The sequence below is a fragment of the Somniosus microcephalus genome, chromosome 8 (assembly GCF_052327205.1).
Source record: "Somniosus microcephalus isolate GS21.2 chromosome 8, FLI_Smic_1.0, whole genome shotgun sequence".
Taxonomy (NCBI): Eukaryota; Metazoa; Chordata; class Chondrichthyes; order Squaliformes; family Somniosidae; genus Somniosus; species Somniosus microcephalus.
In genome coordinates, this window is record NC_140994.1 from 89712646 (window position 1) to 89738340 (window position 25695).

The 25695-nt window shown below is 47.6% G+C and overlaps 1 protein-coding gene across 1 annotated transcript in view; it reads right to left on the minus strand.

The window, feature by feature from the left end:
• LOC147113688 (catenin alpha-3-like) overlaps positions 1-25695 on the minus strand; it is a 3852991-nt gene that overhangs the window by 1505143 nt on the left and 2322153 nt on the right. Inside the window, exon 10 of the mRNA XM_085994990.1 lies at positions 19739-19831. Within this exon, the coding sequence (XP_085851116.1) occupies positions 19739-19831 (93 nt within the window). The remainder of the gene's footprint in view (positions 1-19738; positions 19832-25695) is intronic.

Genomic DNA, 25695 nt, shown 5'->3' on the forward strand with positions numbered 1-25695 from the left:
TTACTGCGAAGTGGACTGGAGCGAGTGGGCTACACCCATCGTTCCTGTAATGAAGAGGTCGTTGAGTAATACGCCTGGGGAACCAAAGAAGGTCCGCATCCGTGGGGATTGTAAGGTGACAGTGAACCCAGTCCTTCACACGGTGCAATATCCGCTTCCACGAATTGAGGATATTTTCACCTCGCTATCTGGAGGTAAATGCTTCACCAAAATTGATCTAGCCCAGGCGTACTTGCAAATGGAGGTAGAAGAAGCTTCGAAACATTACCTTACGATCAACACTCATAAAGGTCTCTATCAATACAACTGGCTGGTGTTTGGAGTAGCCTCGGCTCCGGCTATCTGGCAAAGGGCGATGGATCAGGTCCTGCAAGGGATTCCAGGGACCCAGTGTTATTTGGACGATATCTTGGTCACGGGAGAAAATGACGGTGATCACCTCGCCAACCTGGAGAAGGTGCTCACCAGATTAAAGGAGTATGGGCTACGAGCTAATCGCCACAAGTGCGAGTTTTTCCAGAAACAGATCTTGTATTGTGGCCACGTCATCGATGAAGAGGGGTTACATAAGTCCCCTGACAAGATTGAGGCAGTAGTCAAGGCTCCAGCACCAGAAAATGTGTCACAACTGAGGTCGTTCCTCGGGCTGGTAAACTACTACCACAAGTTCTTACCAAATTTGTCTATGGTATTACACCCGCTGAATACCCTACTGCAAACAGGGGTACCATGGAAGTGGGATGACGAACCTAGATGAGCTTTCCAGAAGTGTAAAGAATTGATCACATCAAAAGAGGTGTTGGCCCATTTCAACCCAGCACTACCAATTCGTTTGGCATGTGATGCATCACCCTATGGTATTGGAGTGGTGCTGTCGCACAAATTCCCAGACGGGTTGGAGAAGCCAGTAGCCTTTGCGTCTCGGTCACTAACCTCAGCCGAGAGCAACTACGCCCAGATTGACAGGGAGGCCCTCAGCCTAGTATGGGGAGTAAAAAAATTCAACCAATATCTACATGGGCAGAAGTTCACCTTGCTGACTGACCACCAACCACTTGTCTCCATCTTTAATCCTAAGAAGGGCGTTCCAGTGATGACTGCACAGCGGTTACAAAGATGGTCCCTGTTTCTAGGGGTGAATCAATATGAAATAGAATATAAAGGCACGAAACAGCATGGGAACGCTGATGGGCTATTGCGCCTGCCACTGCCTACTGTGGAGGAAGCACCAGCAGTGGACCCTATCGAGATATTTTATTCGTCAATAATTGAACGATTGCCAGTAACAAACGCGGATATAGAGAAGGAGACCCGCAATGATCCGACGCTGTCGTGGGTATATGAATTGACGGTGAGGGGATGGCCAACACATGGCGACTCACTGTTGCCAGCATTCTCATCCAGAAGAGAACAGCTGTCAGTATGCCAGGGGACAGTGATGTGTGGATCCAGAGTGGTGATTCCACCCAAGTTAAGGGAGAGAGTGCTAAATGAGCTACATGAAGGTCATCTGGGGGGAGTGAAAATGAAATGCCTTGCTAGGGCTTATGTGTGGTGGCCGGGAATCGATCAACAAATCGAAGACCTAACTAAGAGCTGCTTAGGATGCCAGAAGCTCCAAAATGCACCACCACATGCCCCTCCACACCCATGGGAGTGGCCCTCCTCTCCATGGCAATGGGTGCATATTGATTTCGCTGGTCCATTCATGGACTCAATGTTCTTAATAGCAGTGGATGCTCATTCAAAGTGGCCTGAGGTGATAAAAATGTCTTCAACCACTACAGAGAAAGCGATTGCAGTCCTACGGACCATATTTGCCAGAAACGGTTTGCCAGAGCAGATTTGCTCTGATAATGGACCACAGTTTGTGTCCGACGAGTTCCAAAAATTTATGAAAAGGAATGGGGTAAGGCATTACACATCCGCCCCGTATCATCCAGCCACAAATGGATTGGCTGAGAGGTTTGTACAAACCTTTAAGAAGGCGATAAAGGCCATGTGCGATGATGAAATTCCACTACAGCATAAGATGGACAATTTCTTATTAGTCTACCAAAGCGCGACACATGCAGTTACCAACCAGACCCCGGCCATGATGTTCTTTAACCGAAGTTGAGATCTCGTCTGGACTTGCTCGGGCCAAATGTGCAAAGAAATGTTGAGGACAAACAATTCCAGCACATCAATGAGAAGCCGACAAGGAGGTTCAATGTAGGGCAACCAATCTTGGCCCGTGACTATCGAACAGAGAAATGGCAACCCGGAACGATATGTACAAGGCAGGGGCCATTAATGTACACAGTGGATGTCGGGGAGAACATTGTGAGACGCCACGTCGATCAGATCTTAGTGTCACAGGAACGTGTCAACCCCATGTCTCGAGTACCTGGGGATGAACCCGACATACTGGTAGCATCTACTTCAGACCTAGTAGCAGTGGAACCCGATGAACTACCCGATGAAAAGGGGTCAGAATCGCCTCTGTACCAAGAACAAGAACCTCCGGAAAGGCGCTATCCCGAAAGGGTCAGGAAGCCGCCCCAAAGACTGAATGTATAAATGGACTTTTGTTGTTTAATGTACATGTTGAAATGTTAAATGTTATTTGAATATTAGGGGTATTACTAATCTAAAAGGGGAGGAATTGTAGTGTATGTGCCTTTAAGTCAGAACTACTTTTACAGCTCCTGTATACTGTAGTACCGGCAGTGACCACACCGGTATATAAGCTTTGCGCATGCGTCTGTACCCCCAGTCTAGAGACTACCCTCCTCCAGTAAAGACCTGTTATTTGTTAATGTACAGCATCCGTGTGATTATTTAATAATAGCATATCCACTGAACCACGGATCCAACAACAGCAGAACCAGGTCATCTGCATAGAGGAGGAATTTAACCTTGGTTTCATATAGGGTGAGGCCGGGTGCTGTAGATTGTTCAAGTAGTTTTGCCAATTCTTTTATGTAAATATTAAAGAGTGTTGGTGAGATGGGCGAGCCCTGCGTCACACCATGCCCCTGTGGGAAGTATTTTGTTTGTTTGTCTCCAATTTTAATTACACATTTTTTGTTTGTATACATTGATTTAATTACATCATATGTTTTTCCCCCTGCACCACTTTCAATAAGTTTCAAGAATAGACCGTCGTGCCAGATGGAATCGAAAGCCTTCTGGAGATCTATAAAGCAGGCAAAAATTTTGCTTTTGTTTTGATGAACATGTTTGTCAATTAGGGTCTGTAGGGTGAAGATATGATCTGATGTTCTATAGTTTGGTAGGAATCCAATTTGGCTTTTACTCAAGACATTGTGCTCCTCAAGGAAGTTTATAAGTCTTTCGTTTATGATACTACAGAATACCTTCCCCAGGTTACTGTTTACACAGATGCCTCGATAGTTATTTGGGTCGATTTTGTCCCCACTTTTGTATATGGGCGTTATGAGTCCTTTGTTCCAGATATCAGGGAAGTAACCGACACTCAGGACCAAGTTGAATAGTTTTAGGATAGCCAATTTCATTTTATCGTCCGTGTGTTTAATCATCTCGCTTAGGATGCCATCTGCATCGCAAACTTTTCCTGGTCGCAGGTCCTTGAGTTTTTCAAATAGCTCTTTTTCAGTTATTATGGGGTCTAGCGGGTTTTGGTTATCTTTTATGACCAATTCGAGCTTTTCCAGTTTTTTGCATATTTGGTATTGCTCTGGGCTTAGTGTGTTTTTCTGGTATAATTTTTCAAAATGGTTTCCCCATGTGTCTCCGTTTTGAATGGCCAATTCGTCGTGTTGTTTTTTGTGTAATGTATTCCAGTTGTCCCAGAAACAATTGGAATCAATGGATTCCTCAATGGAGCTGAGTGTATTCTTAATATACCGCTCTTTTTTGGTTCTGAGTGTGTTTTTGTATTGTGTTAGTGCCTGACAATAAGTAAGGCGTAATTCCTCGTTTTCTGGCTGTCTGTGTTTTTGTTTTGATATTTTTCTGAGTTTTTTCCTCATGTTATGGCAATCTGGGTCAAACCATTTTTCATAGTTTTTTGTTTTGGGTTTATTCTTGCGAACTTTCAAGTTTGACATTGTTGCCAAATTATCAAAAATATTATTTAGGTTATTCACTGCCCGGTTTACACCTTCTTTATTGTGAGTGTATATGTTTTCCAGAAAGGTGTCCAAGAGAGCTTGAGTTGATTGATTGCTAATTGCTTTCTGGTACTTTTCCGTGCTGTTTTTGGCCCATCTGTAGGATTTTTTGATGTTGTACGGCTTACTGGGTTGTATTTCTGTGTTGGTTGATTCTGTCCTTTTAAGATACACAGTAATTTGACTGTGGTCTGACAGTGTTGTTTGTGGTTTGACTGTGAATGCTCTGAAAGAGGATGGGTCCAAATCCGTAATCATATAGTCTACGGTGCTGCAGCCAAGAGGTCGATCTTCCTAGGGAGTCTCCCATGAACCTACCATTGACAATGTACAGACCCAGGCTTCGACAGAGCTGCAGGAGCTGTTTTCCGTTAGCATTTGTCTGTTTGTCGCAGTTATGCCTATATGGATGGGAAGGGATATCGAAGTGGTTATTCCCGAATATGTAATTGTTCCCCTGATTATTGATGAAGTCTGGTTCTTCGCCAGTTCTTGAATTGAGGTCACCACAGATCAACACGTTCCCCTGGGCCTGGAATTGGATAATCTCCCTCTCAATGTTGGATAAGGTGTCCTCTTTAAAGTACGGGGATTCCATTGGGGGGATAGAGAGTGTGCAAATGAAAACATCTTGGCCTAGGAATTCAGTATAGCCACGTTTGGGGCGCTACAGCCGGGCGGCCGCTAAAGTTTGCGCCCGGCGCAACTTCGCGCCACCTTCGCTGATATTCAGTGGCATCGCCCCAAGACGTTGCTGCTGCGCTAAAGCAGGCGATGCACGACTATCATTAGGCGCTAAGCCGGCGATCCGGGGCGCTAACACCGAGGATGGGCACAGCGCAGGTGCGGCGAGTTGCTCAATGAAGGCAGACACGCTGGCGCCGGTCAGCTCTTAAAGGGGAAGGGTCGACTTGTTTGGCTGCCATGCCCTGCACACTGCAGCCCTGAAGCAAGGCCTGACCATTGCTGGTTCATCAGTTGTACGCCCTCAACCATGGGGAAGCCCGTTATTCTTCCAAAGCTGATTGCACGCTCTTGCTGCTTGTCCAGGGTCATGGGGAAGGAGATGTACTGATGTCTCCTTCTGAAAAGGGCATTGTTCACCTGGCGGATGCAGCAATGTACCGCGAACTGGGAGATGTTGGCAATGTCCCCAGTAGCGGATTGGAAGGAGCCAGTGGCATCGAAGTTGAGAGCCACCGTCACCTTCACTGCCACTGACAGAGACGCCCTGCTCCTCAGCTGTGGCTGCAGATCTCTGCGAAGCAGGTGGCAGATCTCAGTGACCACCTCCCTTCTGAATCGCATCCTCTGAACACACTGCTCCTCAGACATGTTCAGATATGAGAACTGCTGGCGGTATACCCTGGGTGGGTAAGGCCTCCTGTGCCGACGCCTGTTGGCCAATCTCCGTCTGGCCATGACTGGCACTCTCTCACGGCGTTTCTGATCCCTTTGAATGCAATGCAGAAAGCCAACGTTTCCACCCATTGCAGCCCCCATTATATGTGGCGACTCAAGGCTATGGCACTGAAAGTGAAATCCAAGTGCAAAGCTCTGGCCTGAAGCCACAAGTACCTGTGCAAGCGCTGAGTCAAAGCAGAAAGCTCTCTGCCTTTGTCTCTCTCCAAATATCCGTCTCTCACACAGAGGGATTGGCACAAAATGGCTGCCACTTATACTGCAGTAGGAGTCCCCTTTAAATAGCGCCCCCCGCGCCCCGCAGCGACTGGGAACCGTTCCCCTCTACCAGTCGCTGGGGGCGCCAGGCGCAAAGAAGGGCGGCGCCACTGAATTTCCGGTTCGGGGCGCACAAAGGGCGTTGCACGATGAAATGACGTCAGGATCTGCGCGCGCAGCTGAGCGCGCGCAAAGGATTTGCGCCGCCGCTAAATCTTTACTGAAGTTGTGGAGAGGCGCAGATCGCGCTGCGCCCGGCCGCTAGCCGCCTAGCGCCCCACATCTCCTCCTCCTAAGGCGCTAGCGGCTGGCGCAAACAACTGAATTTCTAGGCCCTTGTGTGTTAGAGATGATGCCCCTCTTAATTTTGAGCCATATGTGGTTTTCGCCCTTTTTTATAAATTTGATGCAATTCCTAAGCTCTGTTTTAAACCAAATCAGTATGCCTCCAGAGTCTCTGCCCTGGGTTACTCCTGGCAATTTATTGGAGGGGACCACCAGCTCTGTGTACCCATGGGGACGGCCAGTGTGTCCTTCTCCTCTACACCAAGTTTCCTGTAAAAAGATAATATCCAGATCTTTAATTTCATCTAGGAACTCTGGGGTCCTACTCTTCATGCCACGCACAAAAGAGCGTAGACCTTGGATATCCCAGGTTGAGATATATAAGGACTTCATGTTAAGTTTGATCTTTTACTATGATAGGTTAAAATATGATATGTGTTTGTCGTGTCTAAATGGGGAAAAAAAAGAACATTTCAATTGTCTATAAATGCTGATACTAATTGGTTACAACTCTTTCTTGCAACTAGTCCTTATTTTTTTTCTGATCCATAAGGCAGAAGTAGATGCTGCTGTGCGTCTGCATTATGTCTCTTAATGGATTGTCTCTGCCTGAGGTATTGCGTACGCCCTGAGCATCTCTCCCTCTGTCTGGCTGGGGGCGGTCCTGTTCCCCTGTAGGACAGGAGTCGTGCAGGTCCGACATTGTTGTTGTGCATGGGGATCCTCTCTGGTCCCGGTTGGTGTAGTGGTGGTCTCTGTAGTAGTCCTGGTCTGTACCCCGCTGGTCTCTGGTGGTCGGGGCGGGGGGTCCTCCTGGAGTCTGGGTATGGACCCGGTTAAAAGCGATGTCCTTCAGGACTTTAGCAAAGACCGATATTTGCTTCCTGTGGATATGGACGTGGTCGTGGAGACATTCCACATCGAGGGTGGGGTGTTGGGCCAGGTGCACGTTGTGTTTTAATTCACAGTCTCTTGCTATGCTGGTATTTATCTCATGGATTGTTTTGTTGTTAAAGTCTGTTCTCGGCAATAGTGTGGAAACAGTGATTCTAGTGTTTGGGAAGGTATTGCTTGCCTTCTCAATCACTGATCCGAGCGATGTTGCTACCCTTTTCTGCTGGGCCTTTAGGTCATTTGTGCCAGTGTGTATTATTATGTGTTGGGGGGAGCCTAATCGGGTTTTGGTCAGCCATTCCAGGGCTCTGTCTGTTGTTGGGCACCGGATCTTTATTACTTTATGTCTAGGGAAGAGCTTTTTTTCCCATAGAAATTTCCCATTTGAGTCTATGACTATTACGATGTCAGCCTTGTTGGTGTTTACTGGCTGGTGGCTTTCGCCTGGACTCATAGGTTGTGTGTTGGACTGGGGTGGTCGTGTCTGGTGTGTGTGCTCCTCTTGTGAGCGGCTCGCCTGTTGTTCCACAGTGGTGGGGGAAGACTGAGCTTCAGTATGCTGGTCGGTCTGTGTGGCTCCCCCTGTATTGTGTGTCTGATGCTGTTGTTCAGTGTGAGAGTGCAGCTGTTCAGTCGGGCTCTGCACTTTCTTATCTCTAGCCTCTGGCTGCTGGGCTAATGGCGCTATCTCTCCCCTATGGCTCTCTTTGTCTTTCTGCAGCTCTTTCACCTGATTCCCGAGTAAATTCAGCTCTCTCCTGTATCTCTCCCTCTCTTGCTTTTGTTCATGCTTCATTGCTGAAATGCTGTTTTCTTGGTCGGTTTTCAGTTTAAGGACCTCCTCTATAAGTTTAACCAGCTCTGTCTTCAGCTGGTTAAATTTCTCCTTTAGTTGTATCTGGCTGTGGGATCCCAGGGTGTGTGCCTGGTCGGAGCTGGAGGGCTCACTCACTTCCTGGCTAGGTTGCTCTTCTCTTGGTGAGCTGGAAGTGGTAGGGGGACTATGTGTGGCTTCCTCCCTGGTATTTATGCTGGGGTTGTTCAACTGTACCATGGGGCTGTGGGGCCCCGGGGTGAGTGTCTGGTTAGAACTGTGTGGCTCGAGTCCCCTGGTGTGTGTATAGGTGTCTCCTGGTGTGCATATATGTGTCTCCAGGTGTGGGTATAGGTGTCTCCTGGTTTGGGCATAGGTGACTCCTGGTGTGGCTTTTGGAGTCCCCTGGTGTGGGTATAGTTGTCCCCTGGTGTGGGTATAGTGGTCTCCAGGTGTGTGTATAGGAGTCCCCTGGTGTGTTTATAGGTATCGCCTGGTGTGCATATAGTTTGTCTCCAAGTGTGGGAATAGGTGTCTCCTGGTGTGGGTATAGGAGTCTCCTGCTGTGTGTATAGGTGTCTCCAGGTGTGCATACAGGAGTCTCCTGGTTTGGGTATAGGTGTCTCCTGGTGTATGTATAGCTGTCTCCTGGTTTGGGCATAGGTGTCTCCTGGTGTGGGTATAGGAGTCTCCTGCTGTGTGTATAGGTGTCTCCAGGTGTGCATACAGGAGTCTCCTGGTTTGGGTATAGGTGTCTCCTGGTGTATGTATAGCTGTCTCCAGGTGTGAGTATCGGTGTCTCCTGGTGTGGGTATAGTTGTCTCCAGGTGTGTGTATAGGAGTCGCCTGGTGTGGGTATAGCTGTCTCCTGGTATGGGCATAGGTGTCTCCTGGTGTGGTTATAGGTGTCTCCAGGTGTGGGTATAGGTGTTTCCAGGTGTGGGTATAGCTGTCTCCTGGTATGGGTATAGATGTCTCCAGGTGTGGGTTTAGGTGTGCCCTGGTGTGGGTATAGGTGTCTCCTGGTGTGGATATAGGTCTCTCCTGGTGAGGGTATAGGTGTCTCCTGGTGTGGGTATAGATGTTTCAAGGTCTGGTTATATGTGTCCCCTGGTGTGGGAGTAGCTGTCTCCTGGTGTGGGTATAGGTGTCTTCAGGTGTGTGTATAGTGTCTCCTGGTGTGGCTTTTGGAGTCCCCTGGTGTGGGTATAGGTGTCTCCTTGTGTGGGTATAGGTGTCTCCTGGTGTGAGTATAGGTGTCTCCAGGTTTGGGTGTAGGGGTCCCCTGCAGAGGTTATACCTGTCTCTTGGTGTGAGTATAAGTATCTTCTGGTGTGGGTATACGTGTCTCCAGGTGTGGGTATAGGTGTCTGCTGGTGTGGGTATAAGTGTCCCGTGGTGTGGCTATACGTGTCCCCTGGTGTGAGTGTAGGTGTCCCTGGTGTGGGTATAGTTGTCTCCTGATGTGGGTATAGGTGTCTCCTGGTGTGGGTATAGGTGTCTCCTGGTGGGGGAATAGGTGTCCTCTGGTGTGCAAATTGGTGTCTCCTGGTGTGGGAATAGGTGTCTCCTGGTGTGGGTATAGGAGTCTCCTGGTGTGAGTATAGTTGTCTCCTGGTGTGGGTATAGGAGTCTCCTGGTGTGGGTATAGGTGTCCCTTGGTGTGGGTATAGGTGTCTACTGGTGTGGGTATAGGTGTCTACTGGTGTGAGTATAGTTGTCTCCTGGTGTGGGTATAGGAGTCTCCTGGTGTGGGTATAGGAGTCTCCTGGTGTGAGTATAGTTGTCTCCTGGTGTGGGTATCGGTGTCTCCTGGTGTGGGTATAGGTGTCCCTTGGTGTGGGTATAGGTGTCTACTGGTGTGAGGTTAGCTGTCCCCTGGTGTGTGTATAGTTGTCTCTTGGTGTAGATGTAGGTGTCCACTGATGTGGGTATAGGTTTCTAAGGTGTGGTTATAGTGACCTCCTGGTGTGTGTATAGATTTCTCCTGGTGTGGGTATAGATCACTCCTGGTGTGGATATAGGTCTCTCCTGGTGAGGGTATAGGTGTCTCCTGTTGTGGGTATAGGTGTTTCAAGGTCTGGTTATAGGTGTCCCCTGGTGTGGCTTTTGGAGTCCCCTGGTGTGGGTATAGGTGTCCCCTGCTGTGCGTATACGTGTCTCCAGGTGTGGGTACAGGTGTCTCCTGGTTTGGGTATAGGTGATTCCTGGTGTGGGTATAGGTGTCTCTTGGTGTGGGTATAGGTGTCCCCTGGTGTGGGTATAGGTGTCTCTTGGTGTGGGTATCGGTGTCCCCTGGTGTGGGTACAGGTGTCTCTTGGTGTGGGTATAGATGTCCCCTGGTGCGTGTATAGGTCCCTCCTGGTGTTGGTATACATCTCTACTGGTGAGGGTATAGGTGTTTCCAGGTCTGGTTATAGGTGTCCCCTGGTGTGGGTATAGGAGTCTCCTGGTGTGGGTATAGGTGTCCCCTGGTTTGGGTGTAGGTGTCTCCAGGTGTGTGTATAGTGTCTCCTGGTGTGGCTTTTCGAGTCCCCTGCTGTGGGTATAGGTTTCCCCTGGTGTGGGTATAGTGGTCTCCAGGTGTATGTATAGGAGGTCTCGAAGTGTGGGAATAGGTGTTTCCTGGTGTGGGTATAGGTGTCTCCAGGTGTGGGTACAGGAGTCTCCTGGTTGGGCTATAGGTGTCTCCTGGTGTACATGTAGCTGTCTCCAGGTGTGAGTATCGGTGTCTCCTGGTGTGGGTATAGCTGGCTCCTTATTTGGGTATCGGAGTCGCCTGGTGTGGGTATGTGTCTCTTGCTGTGGATATAGGTGTCTCCTGGTGTGGATATAGGTGTCTCCAGGTGTGCGTATAGGTGTCTCCTGGTATGAGTATAGGTGTCTCCTGGTGTGGGTATAGGTGTCTCCTGGTGTGGGTATAGGTGTCTCCTGGTGTGGGTATAGGTGTCTCCTGGTGTGGGTATAAGTGTCCCGTGGTGTGGCTACAGGGGTCCCCTGGTGTGAGTGTAGGTGTCTCCTGGTGTGCGTATAGGTGTCCCCTGCTGTGGGTATAGGTGTCACCTGGTGTGGGTATAGGTGTCCCCTGGTGTGGGTATAGGTGTCCCCTGGTGTGGGTATAGGTGTCCCCTGGTGTGGGTATAGGTGTCCCCTGGTGTGGGTATAGGTGTCCCCTGGTGTGGGTATTGGTGTCCCCTGGTGTGGGTATAGGTGTCCCCTGGTGTGGGTATAGGTGTCCCCTGGTGTGGGTATAGGTGTCCCCTGGTGTGGGTATAGGTGTCCCCTGGTGTGGGTATTGGTGTCCCCTGGTGTGGGTATAGGTGTCCCCTGGTGTGGGTATAGGTGTCCCCTGGTGTGGGTATAGGTGTCCCCTGGTATGGGTAGAGGTGTCTCCTGGTGTGGGTATAGGAGTCTCCTGGTGTGAGTATAGGTGTCTCCTGGTGTGGGTATAGGTGTCCCTGATGTGGTTATAGGTGTCCCCTGGTGTGGTATAGGTGTCTCTTGGTGTGGGTATAGGTGTCTCATGGTGGGGGAATAGGTGTCCTCCGGTGTGCGAATTGGTGTCTCCTGGTGTGGGTATAGGCGACTCCTGGTGTGGGTATAGGTGTCCCCTGCTGTGAGTATAGGTGTCTCTTGGTGTGGGTATAGATGTCTAGTGATTTGGGTTTGCTATCCCCTGGTGTGTGTATAGGTGTCTCCTGGTGTGGGTATCGGCGTCTCCTGGTGTCGGTATCGGTGTCTCCTCGTGTGGGTATAGGTGTCTCCAGGTGTGCGTATAGCTGTCTCCAGGTGTGGGTATAGGTGTTTCCAGGTGTGGGTATAGGTGTCTTCAGCTGTGGTTATAGGTGTCCCCTGGTGTAGTTATAGGTGTCCCCTGGTGTGGGTATAGGTGTCCCCTGGTGTGAGCATAGGTGTGTCCTGGTGTGGGTATAGGTGTCCCCTGGTGTAGTTATAGGTGTCCCCTGGTGTGGGTATAGGTGTCCCCTGGTGTTGGTATAGGTGTCCCCTGGTGTGGGTATAGGTGTCTCTTGGTGTGGGTATAGGTGTCTAGTGGCTTGAGGTTAGCTATCCCCTGGTATGTGTATAGGTGTCTCCTGGTGTGGGTATAGGTGTCTCCTGGTGTAGGTATCGGTGTCTCCTGGTGTGGGTGTAGGTGTCTCTTGGTGTGGGTATAGGTGTCTCCTGGTGTGGGTATAGGTATCTCCTTGTGTGGGTGTAGATGTCTCCTGGTGTGGGTATAGGTGTCTCCTGGTGTGGGTATTGATGTCTCCTCGTGTGGGTATAGGTGTCTCCTGGTGTGAGTGTAGGTGTCTCCTGGTGTGAGTATAGGTGTCTCCTGGTGTGGGTATAGATGTCTCCTGCTCTGGGTATAGGTGTCTCCTGGTGTGAGGATAGGTGTCTCCTGGTGTGGGTATAGATGTCTCTGGTGTGGGTATAGTTGTCTCCTGGTGTGGGTATAGGTGTCTCCTGGTGTGTGTAATGATATCAGCAAATAGTGATGGTATTTGCCTGTTTGATTATTTATGCCTTACCAGCATATTTGCCTGTTTGATTATTTATGCCTGACCAGCAGAGAGCATGTGAGAGAGAGAGTTTAGTTTTAGTTTCGTTTTAGATGGATCTCTAACATGGTGTCTCCTGTAATGCTGTTAACTGAGCTGAACATACTTTAGATTAAAAGACATTCTCTTTCATGAATGTGTCGTCATTGAACCCACATACAAATCAATACATGGTGTCAGAAGAAGTGATTGAAAGAGATGAAGAGGAAAAATCTGAAGTTAAATCAGCTCTCCACAGATTAGCAAGCCAAAAGAGAACATCGTTACTTACCATTGGAGAATAGCTATCGAAGTGAAAAAATGGTAGGATTACACCCACCGGCGAAGCTTCAGTTGACAGGTAATGTGGCTGAAAATTGGAGGAGGTTCAAACAACGTTTGGAGTTGTATTTAGCTGACGAGAAAAGTCAAAAAATGAAAGCGTCAGTGTTCTTACATGTCGTGGTTGATGAAGTGCTGGAGGTGTATAATAACTTCACATTCACTGCTGATGGAGACAAAATGAAGTTGGATAAAGCAATGGAACAGTTTGAGGCCTACTGCATACCTAAACGTAACGTGACGTTTGAGAGGCACAGGTTTTTCACATGTGTACAGAAAACGGGAGAGACTATTGATCAGTATGTGACTGAACTGAGAAACCGAAGCAAAACATGTGAATTTGGGGGACTGACAGAGTCGCTGATAAAAGACAGACTGGTGTGTGGTATTCCAGATAATGGTCTAAGGGAAAGACTGCTAAGAGAGCAAAATCTAGACCTGGGAAAAGCCATAGCACTGTGTAGGGCTACAGAGACTGTGAAGTCGCAGGCAAAGGAGCTGTTCAGTGACAGTAGCTGCAACGTGGATGCAGTGAGAATGAACAGACACAAACCGTTTAACAAAAAGAGCGCCAATGTGAAAAAAGAGGCGTGGCCAGCGAACAAAAATGAAAGTGGCAATCGAAAGTCATGTAGTTGATGCGGTACACAGCATACACCAAGAAAGTGTCCAGCATATGGTAAAACATGCAATAGTTGCAACAAAAACAACCATTATGCCCATTGCTGTAAGAACCAAGCGCAACAAAGCAAGGTCCATGCAGTAGATGAAAGCGAGATAGAGGAGTTCTATGTGGATGTCGTGTCTGAAAACAAAGAAGAAAAAAGAGACTGGTTGTTGACACTAAAAGTGAATGACATACACATTCCATTTAAATTGGATACTGGAGCACAAGTTAATGTGATATCAGAGACTGATTTTAAGAAAATCAGACCCAGACCAAAGATACATGGAATAAAAGTGAAAGTGACAGGATACTCAGGTACTAATATACCAGTGAAAGGAAAATGCATTGTGAAAGTGACACACAAGGACAGAGAGCACACGCTAGCATTAATCGTGGTGCCAAAGGATGTGCAAGCCATACTAGGTTTAATAGCCTGTGAGAGACTGAACCTGGTAAAGAGAGTCCTCGTTGTGGAAAGCGAAGGAGAGACAGTCTATGATGAACTCATGAAAGAGTACAATGACCTATTTAAGGGTCTAGGCTGCCTTCCAGGAGAACACACGATCAGAGTAGATAAAAGTATGCCAACGGTCATACATCCATGCAGAAAAGTTCCGTTTGCTCTTCAAAAGCAACTGAAAGCAGAGTTGGACAGGATGGAAAGCCTGAACGTGATTCAGAAGATAGATGAGCCAACTGAGTGGGTGAGTTCCCTCGTCGTTGTGGACAAAATGAATGGAAAGCTCAGAATTTGCCTGGATCCAAGAGATCTAAACAGAGCAATAAAGAGAGAGCACTTCAAGCTTCCTACACGTGAGGAAATCATGTCACAGTTTGCAAATGCAAAGTATTTCAGCAAGTTAGATGCATCATCAGGATTTTGGCAGATGAAACTGGACGAGGCAAGTTCAAGACTGTGCACGTTCAACAGTCCATTTGGCAGATACAGATTCCTAAGGTTACCATTTGGCATTGCCTCAGCTCCTGAAGTGTATCACAAAACTATCCATATGATCTATGAGCATCTGGAGGGAGTTGATACATCAATGGATGACATCATAGTATGGGGAACCACAAGAACTGAGCATGACGAGAGACTGGAAAAAGTGCTGGAAGCAACAAGGAAAACAAACCTGAAGCTGAATAGAGAGAAATGCCAGCTCGGGGTGACAGAACTGACATTCGTGGGAGATATCCTTAGCAGTGAGGGCATCAGACCAGATCCCAGAAAGGTGTCCGCCATTGAGAATATGCCAAAGCCACAATGCAAAAAGGACGTGCAGAGGTTTATTGGAATGATCAACTACATGGGTAAATTCATATCCAACCTCTCAGAAAAGATGGCGCCACTGAGGCTACTAACTGAAAGAACATAGAATGGGAATGGAATCATGAGCATGAGAATTCATGGAGCGATCTAAAGAAACTGCTCACAGAGGAACCAGTTCTGAGGTTTTATGACCCAGTGAGACCCATCAAGATATCATCAGATGCATCACAGAGTGGGCTCGGTGCCGTTCTTCTGCAAAAATATGACTACTGGCAACCTATTGCATATGCATCGCGCTCAATGACAGACGCGGAGACGCGATATGCTCAAATAGAAAAGGAGCTGCTCAGCATCACATACGCCTGTGAAAGATTTCACCAGTTTGTGGCAGGACAAGCAATCAGTGTAGAGACTGACCATAAGCCCTTGATTGCATTGTTCCAAAAGCCACTAAATAGCTGTCCGCTTAGAATACAAAGAATGATGATCAGGCTGCAACGCTATACACTGAATGTTGCGTACACACCGGGTAAACTGATGTACACAGCAGACACGTTGTCCAGAGCTGTTGACCCAAGTGAGCCCGCAAACACCAAAATGGATGAAAAAGTGAACGCCTACGTGGACATGATCACAAGTGCACTGCCCATAGCAGATGCAAAAATGGAGCTCATAAAGACTGAGACAAACAAAGATGAAACAATGAGACGACTGAGGAAAAGCATCTTGGATGGATGGCCCAACATGAAGCAAGACTGCTCACCTGACATGGCAGAGTACTGGAACTGCAGGGCGGAACTATCAGTGGTCGAAGACATCATCTACAAAGGATGTAAAATAGTTATCCCAAAGAGTCTGAGAAAAGAGATGCTAAAAAGGATCCATGGAGGACATCTGTGAATCGAAAAGTGTAAGAAAAGAGCACGAGAGGTGATGTACTGGCCACAAATCAACCAAGATGTGACAAATGAGGTGTCAAACTGCACAATATGCCTGAAATATCGAGTAAGCAATCCGGTAGAACCACTAAAGCCACACCCAGCACCAGACAGACCTTACCAGAAGGTAGGCGCTGACCTATTCATATGTCAAGGGAAGGACTATCTTGTAGTCACAGACTATTACTCCCTGTATCCAGAGGTTTGTAGATTGTACACCACCACTGCAGATGCTGTGATAACATGTATGAAAGCCATATTCTCCAGACATGGCGTGGCAAGCGAGGTCTTCACAGACAACGGACCCCAGTTTTACAATGCAAGTTTCCGACACTTTGCCAAAGAGTGGGACTTTGTCCACACAACGTCAAGTCCTCACTTTCCACAGTCCAATGGACTAGTGGAAAAATCGGTCCAGACAGTGAAAAGACTGATGTACAAGGCAAAAGACAGTGGAACTGACTTCTACCAGAGCATGCTTGTATACCGCACAATGCCGCTCGAGTGTGGTATGTCACCAGCCCAACTCCTTATGGGACGTCTGCTAAGGTCAAACCTACCCATCCCGGAGAACCTCCTGAAAACAAAAGAGGGGGAGGAAGTGAGGAAGTTCAAAGAACAACAGAAAGAAAAGCAAAAGTACTACTATGACAGAGGAACACAAAACCTACCTGAACTCCACACTGGTGACCAAGTAAGGTTCAAAGACAAAACAAACATATGGACTCAGAAGGGAACTGTCCTGAGTGAAGTTCAACCAAGATCATACACCATTCAGACAGATGAGGGTGCTGTTCTGAGAAGAAATCGTCGGGATCTTCTCATGAGACCAGCCACAGCAAGTCAAAAGACTGATACTGTTGAACAACCGGATCACACAGCAGGTCAAAAGACTGATACTGTTGAACAACCTGATCACACAGCTGAGGAATCATCATCTGAGGCAACAACTCAGATTCAAGGACAATCAATCAGAAAATCCTCAAGACACGTGAAGCCTCCTGAGAGACTCATTGAGCAAGTTTAAGGACTCTTGTTATAGAAGGAAGTAATGTTATCTTATTCTTTCTTCAAGTTCTAGGTATTTACATATTTCATGTGAACACACAAAACAAGGTTAAAAAACCTTGATAATGATAATGATAATGTAAGTTCATTAAGGTTACAGTTAAAATGCAGAGTAATACAAAGAAAACATGTTGTTAGATAAAAGTAAAATACTTTTGTTTTAAGAAAGGGAGATGTAATGATATCAGCAAATAGTGATGGTATTTGCCTGTTTGATTATTTATGCCTGACCAGCAGAGGGCATGTGAGAGAGAGAGTTTAGTTTTAGTTTCATTTTAGATGGATCTCTAACATGGTGTCTCCTGTAATGCTGTTAACTGAGTTGAACATACTTTAGATTAAAAGACTAGGGCCTAGAAATTCAGTCGCGTTTGTGCCCACTTATTGGCTATAGAGTGGTTTGCGCCAGAAGTTTTTTAGCGCCCGAAATTCAGTTGGTCCCTAACATCGGCGTTAGCCGGTAGCGCTGCGCCGGCACCGATGGCGTCATCGGTGTGCGCAGTGCCCCGGTTCCAATGCTATTCCGTGCCGATGGCCAAATTCAGTTGCGGCCGCCTCGCCCGTAGCGGCCGCAAACAGCGTTTGAAAAACGGTGCCTTGCAGCTCCGAGAGGCCGGCGCATAAAGGTGGAGGGGCGGCCGGCCGCTTTCCCGGCGGCCGCCTGGCCGCACCTCCCTCCCCGGACTCCTGCACCACCCCCCCGCGGCATTGGTGTCTGACTCCCGCGAGCTCGGCACTTCTCCGTGGTGCCGGGCTCATTTGCCGGGGGAATCCAGCGGCGATCTCACGGCTGCAGGCAGCTCCTCCTTAAGAGAAGGAGGAGGCCTGCAGTACCCCAGCCTGCAGCACCGCATCGGGTGCCGCAGCGGCAGCTGGACGCCTGAAACTGACTTTCATCGCCCCAAACGAGGCGGGCAAACCCTGCAATAGCGCCCGCCTCCGTCTTGGGGCGGCGCAACTGAATTTCAGGCGGGCGCTACGGGAATCCGGGCGAGCGCAAAATTTCGGGCACTAAAGACCTGGCGCGGCGATACCGAATTTTTAGCCCATTCTCTTTCATGAATGTGTCGTCATTGAACCCACATACAAATCAATACAGTGTGGGTATAGCTCTCTCCTGGCGTGAGTATAGGTGACTCCTGGTGTGGATATAGGTGTCTCCTGGTGTGGGAATAGGTGTCTCCAGGTGTGAGTATAGGTGTCTCCTGGTGTGGGTGTAGGTGTCTCCTGGTGTGGGTATAGGTTTCTCCTGGTGTGGGTATAGCTGTCTCCTGGTGTGGGTGTAGGTGTCTCCTGGTGTGGGTGTAGATGTCTCCTGGTGTGGGTATAGTTGTCTCCTGGTGTGAGTATAGGTGTCTCCTGGTGTGGGTATAGGTATCTCCTTGTGTGGGTATAGGTGTCTAAGTTGTGGGTATAGGTGTCTCCTGGTTTTGGTATAGGTGTCTAAGGTGTCGGTGTCATTTTAGGTGTCTCCTGGTGTGGGTATTGATGTCTTCTGGTGTGGTTATAGTTGTCTGCAGGTGTGGGTATAGGTGTCTCCTGGTGTGGTTATAGGTGTCTCCTGGTGTGGTTATAGGTGTCTCCTGGTGTGGGTATTGGTGTCTTCTGGTGTGGGTATAGGTGTCTCCACGTGTTGGTATAGGTATCTCCAGGTGTGGGTATAGGTGTCCAAGTTGTGGATATAGGTGTCTCCTGGTGTGAGTATAGGTGTCTCCTGGTTTGGGTATTGTTTTCTCCTGGTGTGGGTATAATGTCTAAAGTGTGGGTATAGGTGTCTCCTGATTTGGGTATAGGTGTCCCCTGGTGTGGGTATAGGTGCCTCCTGGTGTTGATCTAAGCACATCAGAGCTGAGGGAGTCAGACTCTATCCAAGCTGCGTGCTGAAATCGCTGATCTCTGCCAGGTTTAGAGCTGAGGGTTGACAATAGGCTCGTCATCCAAGAGATAGGAGCACATAACCAGACAAACATTTCAGTGCTGATTGCTGTCCAGTGCCTGCGGCTTGATTTGTGTAGCCAATAGGTGAGATCTGGATCGAGCTCACCTGTAATCGTCTTTAAGGTTCAATTGTGGCGGAGACCACATAGGGACAATAACACAATTCACAATGTATAGCCAATGTGGTTATATGTACCTAAACACAATTCACTATGTATAGCCAACGTTGTTATATGTACGTACTTGTTTGGGTTATCGGGGCAGGGTCCATTTAAGAGCGTCGGTAGCATGATGACATCATGTGTCGATAGCGTGATGACGTCATAGCCCTGCAACGAGGCTGAGAACCTCAGTCCTCATGGAGAGTGAATAAAGTAGCACGCGTTTTGCCTTTGCTGCAACAAAAGTCTCAGCCTGTTGATTTCTAGCGACTCCAACACAATAACCTATCATCATCTGGGCTCATACATAAGTGTCAGTTTGGCTCAGCACTCTCACCACTGGGTCAATAGGTCATGGGTTCAAGGCCCACTCCAGTATTTGAGCATGAAATCTAGGCTGATGCTTCAGTGCAGTACTGAGGGAGTGCTACACTGGCAGAGGTGCCGTCTTTCTGCCTCCCTGTGTAGATGGATGTAAGACACCCTATGGCATTAATCAAAGAAGAGCAAGGGTTTCTCCTGGTGTCCTGACCAACATTGCCCCTCATTCAACCCCACCAAAAAAAAACCCAGATAAATTGGTCATCCATCTCATTGCTGTTTGTGGAACCTTGCTGTGTACAAATTAGCCCCTGAATTTGCTTACAGTACAACAGTGACGGCAGTTTAAAAGTAATTCACCGGCTGTGAAGCATTTTGGGATATCCCAAGGATGGAAAGGGTGCTACGTAAAGGCAAGCTGTTTCTTCTTAGCAAGTTCCTTAGGCTGCGACATGATGGATGGGCAAGGACCTGGGAAATGACCATAATGAGGAACTGTAACCCAACAAGAGTCAGCTGGTTCAGGAGAGGAGAGGAGGAAATTGGGAAAGATGGATTGTAATAAGATCTGATCAATACAACAATCTCAATTGTTTTCTTTGTGCATTTTTCAGCCTCTACACGGCTTCTCATGAATAATGTTCAAGCATCACACATTTTAAATGTTGAGTGTCCCATACCTGAGGACATATGGTCTCGATGCGGTGACCTGCCATCTGAATAATATTGATTCCTTCCTCGTTATTTGACATTGAGCAAGCAAGATTAGCCACCTGCAAAGTCAGACAGAAGAGAACATGACCTATCCAATCCAATAAAGTATCTGCTAAATAAAATTAATACTCCTGAATATTTAACATACTACATATTTAAAGGGTCTAAGTAATTAGAAATCTATTCAAATTAGTTATAAACTAATTGTTAAAAGCAACAACTACATGTTATTATTCCAATTGCTTATAGTCTATCCTAAACTTACCAAAACATAGTGCGGCATATTTCACTATTTACATCCAGAAGTGTCGAAGGGAGCCTTAGGGTGACGAGGCCATTTTCAGCCCGACCTGACTAAACTAATAAAGCAAGATACAAGCTCTCTCCTTGTATCCTTAAGTAACCTTGGTGAGAGTTATGTTTTCACTCCTGGCTAGAAAGAGAAGCCTACGCTGCCTAACGTTCCTGATGGCAATATTTTCCACACTCCACCACTTGAGGTTAAACTGTGCTGATAGGTGAATAATCTCCCCATCCAATCAAAGCAGAGCTCTCTTGCATGACACCAGCATAGGAATGACCAAGATTTCGAGGCTCAGGAGTTTGGGAAGGAAACTGAGTGCCGATACAGAGCCAGTTTGAAATGTAATGTAGCATTACGCTCACACATCGACTCAATGTTGTATACCATGCAAAAAGACATGAACCCAAACCCATTACCTGTACTGATGCAGGTTTCTATTCATCTGGATCCTACACTCTTTGCCTCATTCTTTCTCATTCCCTCTCTTCCTGTCTTTTTCACATTCCCTCTCAGTAAAAGTGACAATGAAGCTGTCGGATTGCCATAAAAACCCAACTGGTCACTTCAGGGAAGGAAACCTGTTCTTACCTGGTCTAGTCTATAAGTGACTCCAGTCCCACACCAATGTGGTTGATTCTTAACTGCCCTTTGAAATGGCCCAGCAAGCCACTCAGCTTTATTAAAACCGTTACAAGGCACCTAGGGATGGGCAGTAAATGTTTGCCTTGCCATTGATGCACAAATCCTGAGAATGAATTTTAAAGAATATCTGAGATCACACATGCTGCATACATCACTAGTTCATTCTCAGTATGTGGGCTTTGCTGATAAGGCCAGTATTTACTGCCCATCTGTGGTGGTGAGCCGCCGCCTTCTTGAACCGCTGCAGTCCGTGTGGTGAAGGTGCTCCCACAGTGCTGTTGGGCAGGGAGTTCCAGGATTTTGACCCAGCAACGATGAAGGAACGGCGATATACTTCTAAGTCAGGATGGTGTGTTACTTGGAGGGGGTGGTGTTCCCATTCGCCTGCTGCCCTTGTCCTTCTCGGTGGAAGAGGTCACGGGTTTGGAATGTGCTGCCGAAGAAGCCTTGGCGAGTTGCTGCAGTGCATCTTGTAGATGGTACTCACTGCAGCCACGGTACACCGGTGGTGGAGGGAGTGAATGGTCAAGGTGGTGGAGGGGCTGCCGATCAAGCGGACTGCATCTATTCTACTTTAATTAATTGGAACTAAATCTCATTTACCTTTCCTGGCCTCACAGATTCAAGCACATTCTCTCTCAGTGCAGTTGAGTCTACCAGGCCAGGCAAACTAGAGAGAATTAACTGTAAATAATTAAGCTTAAGGTAGTGAGCCCATTTCCTGACCATCTCTCATTGTCAAAAAACCCATTGTCTTGTAACACGACTGCATAAACCGACAAGAATCTAGCTGAAGACTCAGTCGGCAAATCAGTGAGTTCTCTTAGCCAGTCCCTCAGTTCTAATTGCACAAAATCCACAATCCAATTAATTTCAATCAATTTATCAGTTAATCTACTTAATTAAAAAACAGCCCTATCCTCACTGTATGCCCAGTTACACTAACATATGACTCGAACACTGTAACAATAAGCATCTTTGTCATTTAGTGGTAAAGTCTTAGAAGGCATCCTTGGAGGCTCTCGCCACATGCCAGACCTGGACTCCCTTCTCCCATTGGACCCACATGCAGTAATATAATAACGGGAAACAGTCCCCACCGCTTATAAGGGCCACGTTTGTGCGAACATGATTTGCCCACTTATACGAGATGGCCGGTACAATGGGGGTAATGCTATTTCAGTAAGCAACAAAAATGTTCCTTTTGTGTAGCTGCACTCTGACCTGAAGCTCTATTTAAACTGCAGTCAGTTTACAAACTGTAATTCAACACCATTTAGAAAGGGTTAGAAGGGCTTAAATACACAAAAGGTAACTGAACATTAACAAGGTGTATAGAAAAAGAAAGACTTGCATTTCTACAACGCCTTTCATGACTACTGGACATCCCAAAGCGCTTTACAGCTGATGAAGTACTTTTGGAGTACAGTCACTGTTGTAAAGTAGGAAACGTGGGAAACGTGGCAGACAATTTGTGCACAGCAAGCTCCCACAAACAGCAATGTGATGATGACCAAATAACCTGTTGATTGAGGGATAAATATTGGCCAGGACACCGGGGTAACTCCCCTGCTCTTCTTCGAAATAGTGTCATGGTTCTTTCATATCCACCTGAGAAAGCAGACGGGTTTAACGTCTCATCTGAAAGACGGCACCTCTGACAGTGCGGCACTCCCTCAGCACTGCACTGGAGTGTCAGCCTAGATTTTTGTGCTCAAGACTCTGGAGTGGAACTTGAACCCACAGCCTTGAGACTCAGAGGCGAGGGTGAGGGTACTACCCACTGAACCATGGCTGACATTAAATTGATTCATGTTTGTTCTTGCACTCAGTGTACCTTAATGAGGTGTTTCTGCCCGAAATAAATGGAGCACTTAATACGCTGTAACTTTGAAATCGACACTAATGCAAATGGTTAATGGTTATTGTATTTCATACAATATAAATGACTGCCCATTTTAAACGTGGACGTTTTAAGTGGTGGGGACTGTAGTAAGTTAACAGATGCAGAAAGTACACAATCTGATGGTGTCGGAGGCCCATGGGATTCCCTCATCGACCACAGTTTGAAAACTTATACTGTACAATCATACATACAATCATAGACATTTACAGCGCACAGGAGGCCGTTCAGCTGCTTGTTACAGCAATTCAAAACATGTCTCCTTGCTCTGCTCTCTTATAGTTCTGTATCTTTCGCTGCTTCAAATATTTATTCAATTTCCCCTTAAAAGATGCAATGGCCTCTGCCTCAACCACGCCCTGTGGCCAACCATTCTCTGCTCCAACAACAACTTGCATTTATATAGCACCTTTAACATAGTAAAACATCCCAAGGTGCTTCACAGGAGTGTAAACAGACAGAGAGTGACACCGAGCCAAAGAAGGAGATATTGGGGGGGGCGGGGGGGCGGGGGCGGTGACCAAAAGCTTGATCAAAGAGGTAGGTGTTAAGGAGAATTTTAAAAGAGAAGAGAGAGGTGGAGAGGCGGAGAGGTTTAAGGAGGGAATTCCAGAGCTTAGGGCCTTGGCAGCTGAAGGCACGGCCGCCAATGGTGGAGCGAAGGGTGTGGGTATACACAAGAGGTCATACTTGGAGGAACATAGAGCTCTCACTGGGTCGTAGGGCTGGGGGAGGTAACAGAGATAGTGGGGTGGGGGTTGGTTGGGGTGGGGGGAGGGGTGGCAAGGCCATAGAGGGATTTGACCATGAGGGTGAGAATTTTAAAATCAAGGCATAGCTAGACTGGGAACGAATGTAGGTCAGCGAGCACAGGGGTGAACGGGACTTGGCGCGAGTTGGGATAGGGCAGCAGAGTTCTAAATGAGCTCAAGTTTACGGAGGGTGGAAGATAGGAGGCCAGCCAGAAGAGCATTGGGGAATATTCAGGTCTGGAGGTGACAAAGGCATGGCTGAGGGTTTCAGCAGCAGAAGGATTGAGGCTGGGGCGGAGGTGGGTGATGTTACAGAGGTGGAAGTAGGCAGTCTTTGTACTGGAGAGTATATGGGGAAGAAAGTTCTACTTGGGATCAGTTAAGACAGTGTGGTTCAGGCTGAGACAGAGGCCAAGGAGGGGAAGGCATTAGTGGCTCGGGCCCGGAGTTTGTGACGGTCTTCTCAATCTTTAACTGGTGGAAATTGGGGCTCAGCTAGGAGTGGATGTCGGGCAAGCAGTCTGACACCAGAGAGGTGGTGCAAGGGCCAAGAGAGATAAATTGAGATGATGTAGCCGAGGAGCAGCATGTAGATAAGAAATAGAAGGGGACCAAGGATAGAAACTTGGGGGATTCCAGAGGTAACGACGTGGGAGCGGGAAGAGAAGCCATTGCAGGAGATTCTCTGGCTACGATTAGATAGATAAGAATGGAACCAGGCGAGGCAGTCCCACCCAGCTGGACGACGGTGGAGAGACATTGGAGGAGGATGGTGTGGATAATGGTGTCAAAGGCTGCAGACAGGTCGAGAAGGATGAGGAGGGATAGTTTGCCACGGTCACAGTCATATGGACATTATTTGTGACTTTGATAAGGGCCATTTAAGTGCTGTGCTCCCCGTTGCGAACTCTGCATTTTTTTTTTGCATCTGCTGGAGCACACCGGGGTGCGGGAGTGCCGCGCGATCAATCCGGCACACAAGCTGAGTGGCGGGCTGACTGATCGTGGCACTCAGCCTGCATCTGGTGCTCAGAAATTTTTTTTTAATCGCCAATTTTTTTCATATTGGCTGACCACCGCGCTTTTAAGCTGCACCCCGCGAGCAGCCGGCCTCACTGTTCACGACCCCTGCAGCAGTCGGTAACATCGCCCGGCGCTGCTGCAGGGCGGCGAGGGGGAATTTTTCTCCCGCGGTGCTACTGGGGCCTTGTGCCTGGAGATGACGTCATGATCTCCGGGCGCAGAAGATCGGGGTGATACCCGATAGCGCCGCTGCTAACCTCCCGCAGAATTTCCCGGTTAGCGCCTCGGGGGGGGGGGGGCGGGGGGGTGAAAAGCCATTTGCGCCATGTTAGAGCCTCCCACAGGAGGCACAAACGATGGGAATTTCGCCCCCACAGTCTTTCCCTATTTACTGTATGAAAAATCATTTAAAGAAAAAAAACCTCTATTAATTCTCCTCTCAGCTTTCTCTGCTCCAGTGGAAATAGTCGCAGTATCTTCCTGTAACTATAGCTTGCCAATCCTGGTACCATCCTGGTGAACACACGTTGTATTCTCTCTGTGGCTTCAATGTCCTTCCTATGATGAGGCACACAGTACTCTAACTGTGGCCTAACCCACAGCCTGTACAAATGTGTCATTGCTTCTTTACCCATTTGTAAAACTCAGAATTCTATTGGCATTTTTATGGCTTTCTCTACCTGCACTCACACCTTCTGGAAATGATTCCACATTTCTACAGACACAAAACTTGAAACAGTAGACTGTAAACATAATTGGATGACATGTGGCATCAAGGACCTGGAAAAGGCTTTGTCATCAGGGTCTCTGGGTTACGCAGAGCAAATAAGTCAAATTCTGCTTATGTGGGATTCTTGCCAGTAATTTGGGAGTTGCATTCCATGATTCTGTTTATTTATAGCCCCACTGGTTTATGCTGACTGAACAGGTCAAATTCAATTCTTGGACTTGGAGGTGATTATGACATTTTTGGTGACTTTTACCATGCTTCCAGGATCATGTTCTGTAATTCCCTCTCATCCATGAAAACCACAAATCTGTATCGTCATTACCAAATAAAATGTCTCTATCATCGAGATTACCTGATCAGTGCCGGTCTATTTATTTTAAATGGATTAAAATAACACTGATTGGAAAATCTAGCCTAATCTCTACATGCTATTTCTTCAAGTCTAAAGTCACCAGCCTTGGAATGCCAGTGGCCAGGGAGGGCAGTAGACAGCTGCCAACGTGGGGGAGGGGGAAGGAACCCAACTCCGACATATTTTCCACAGTTATGCACTTTCGGTGCCATGAATG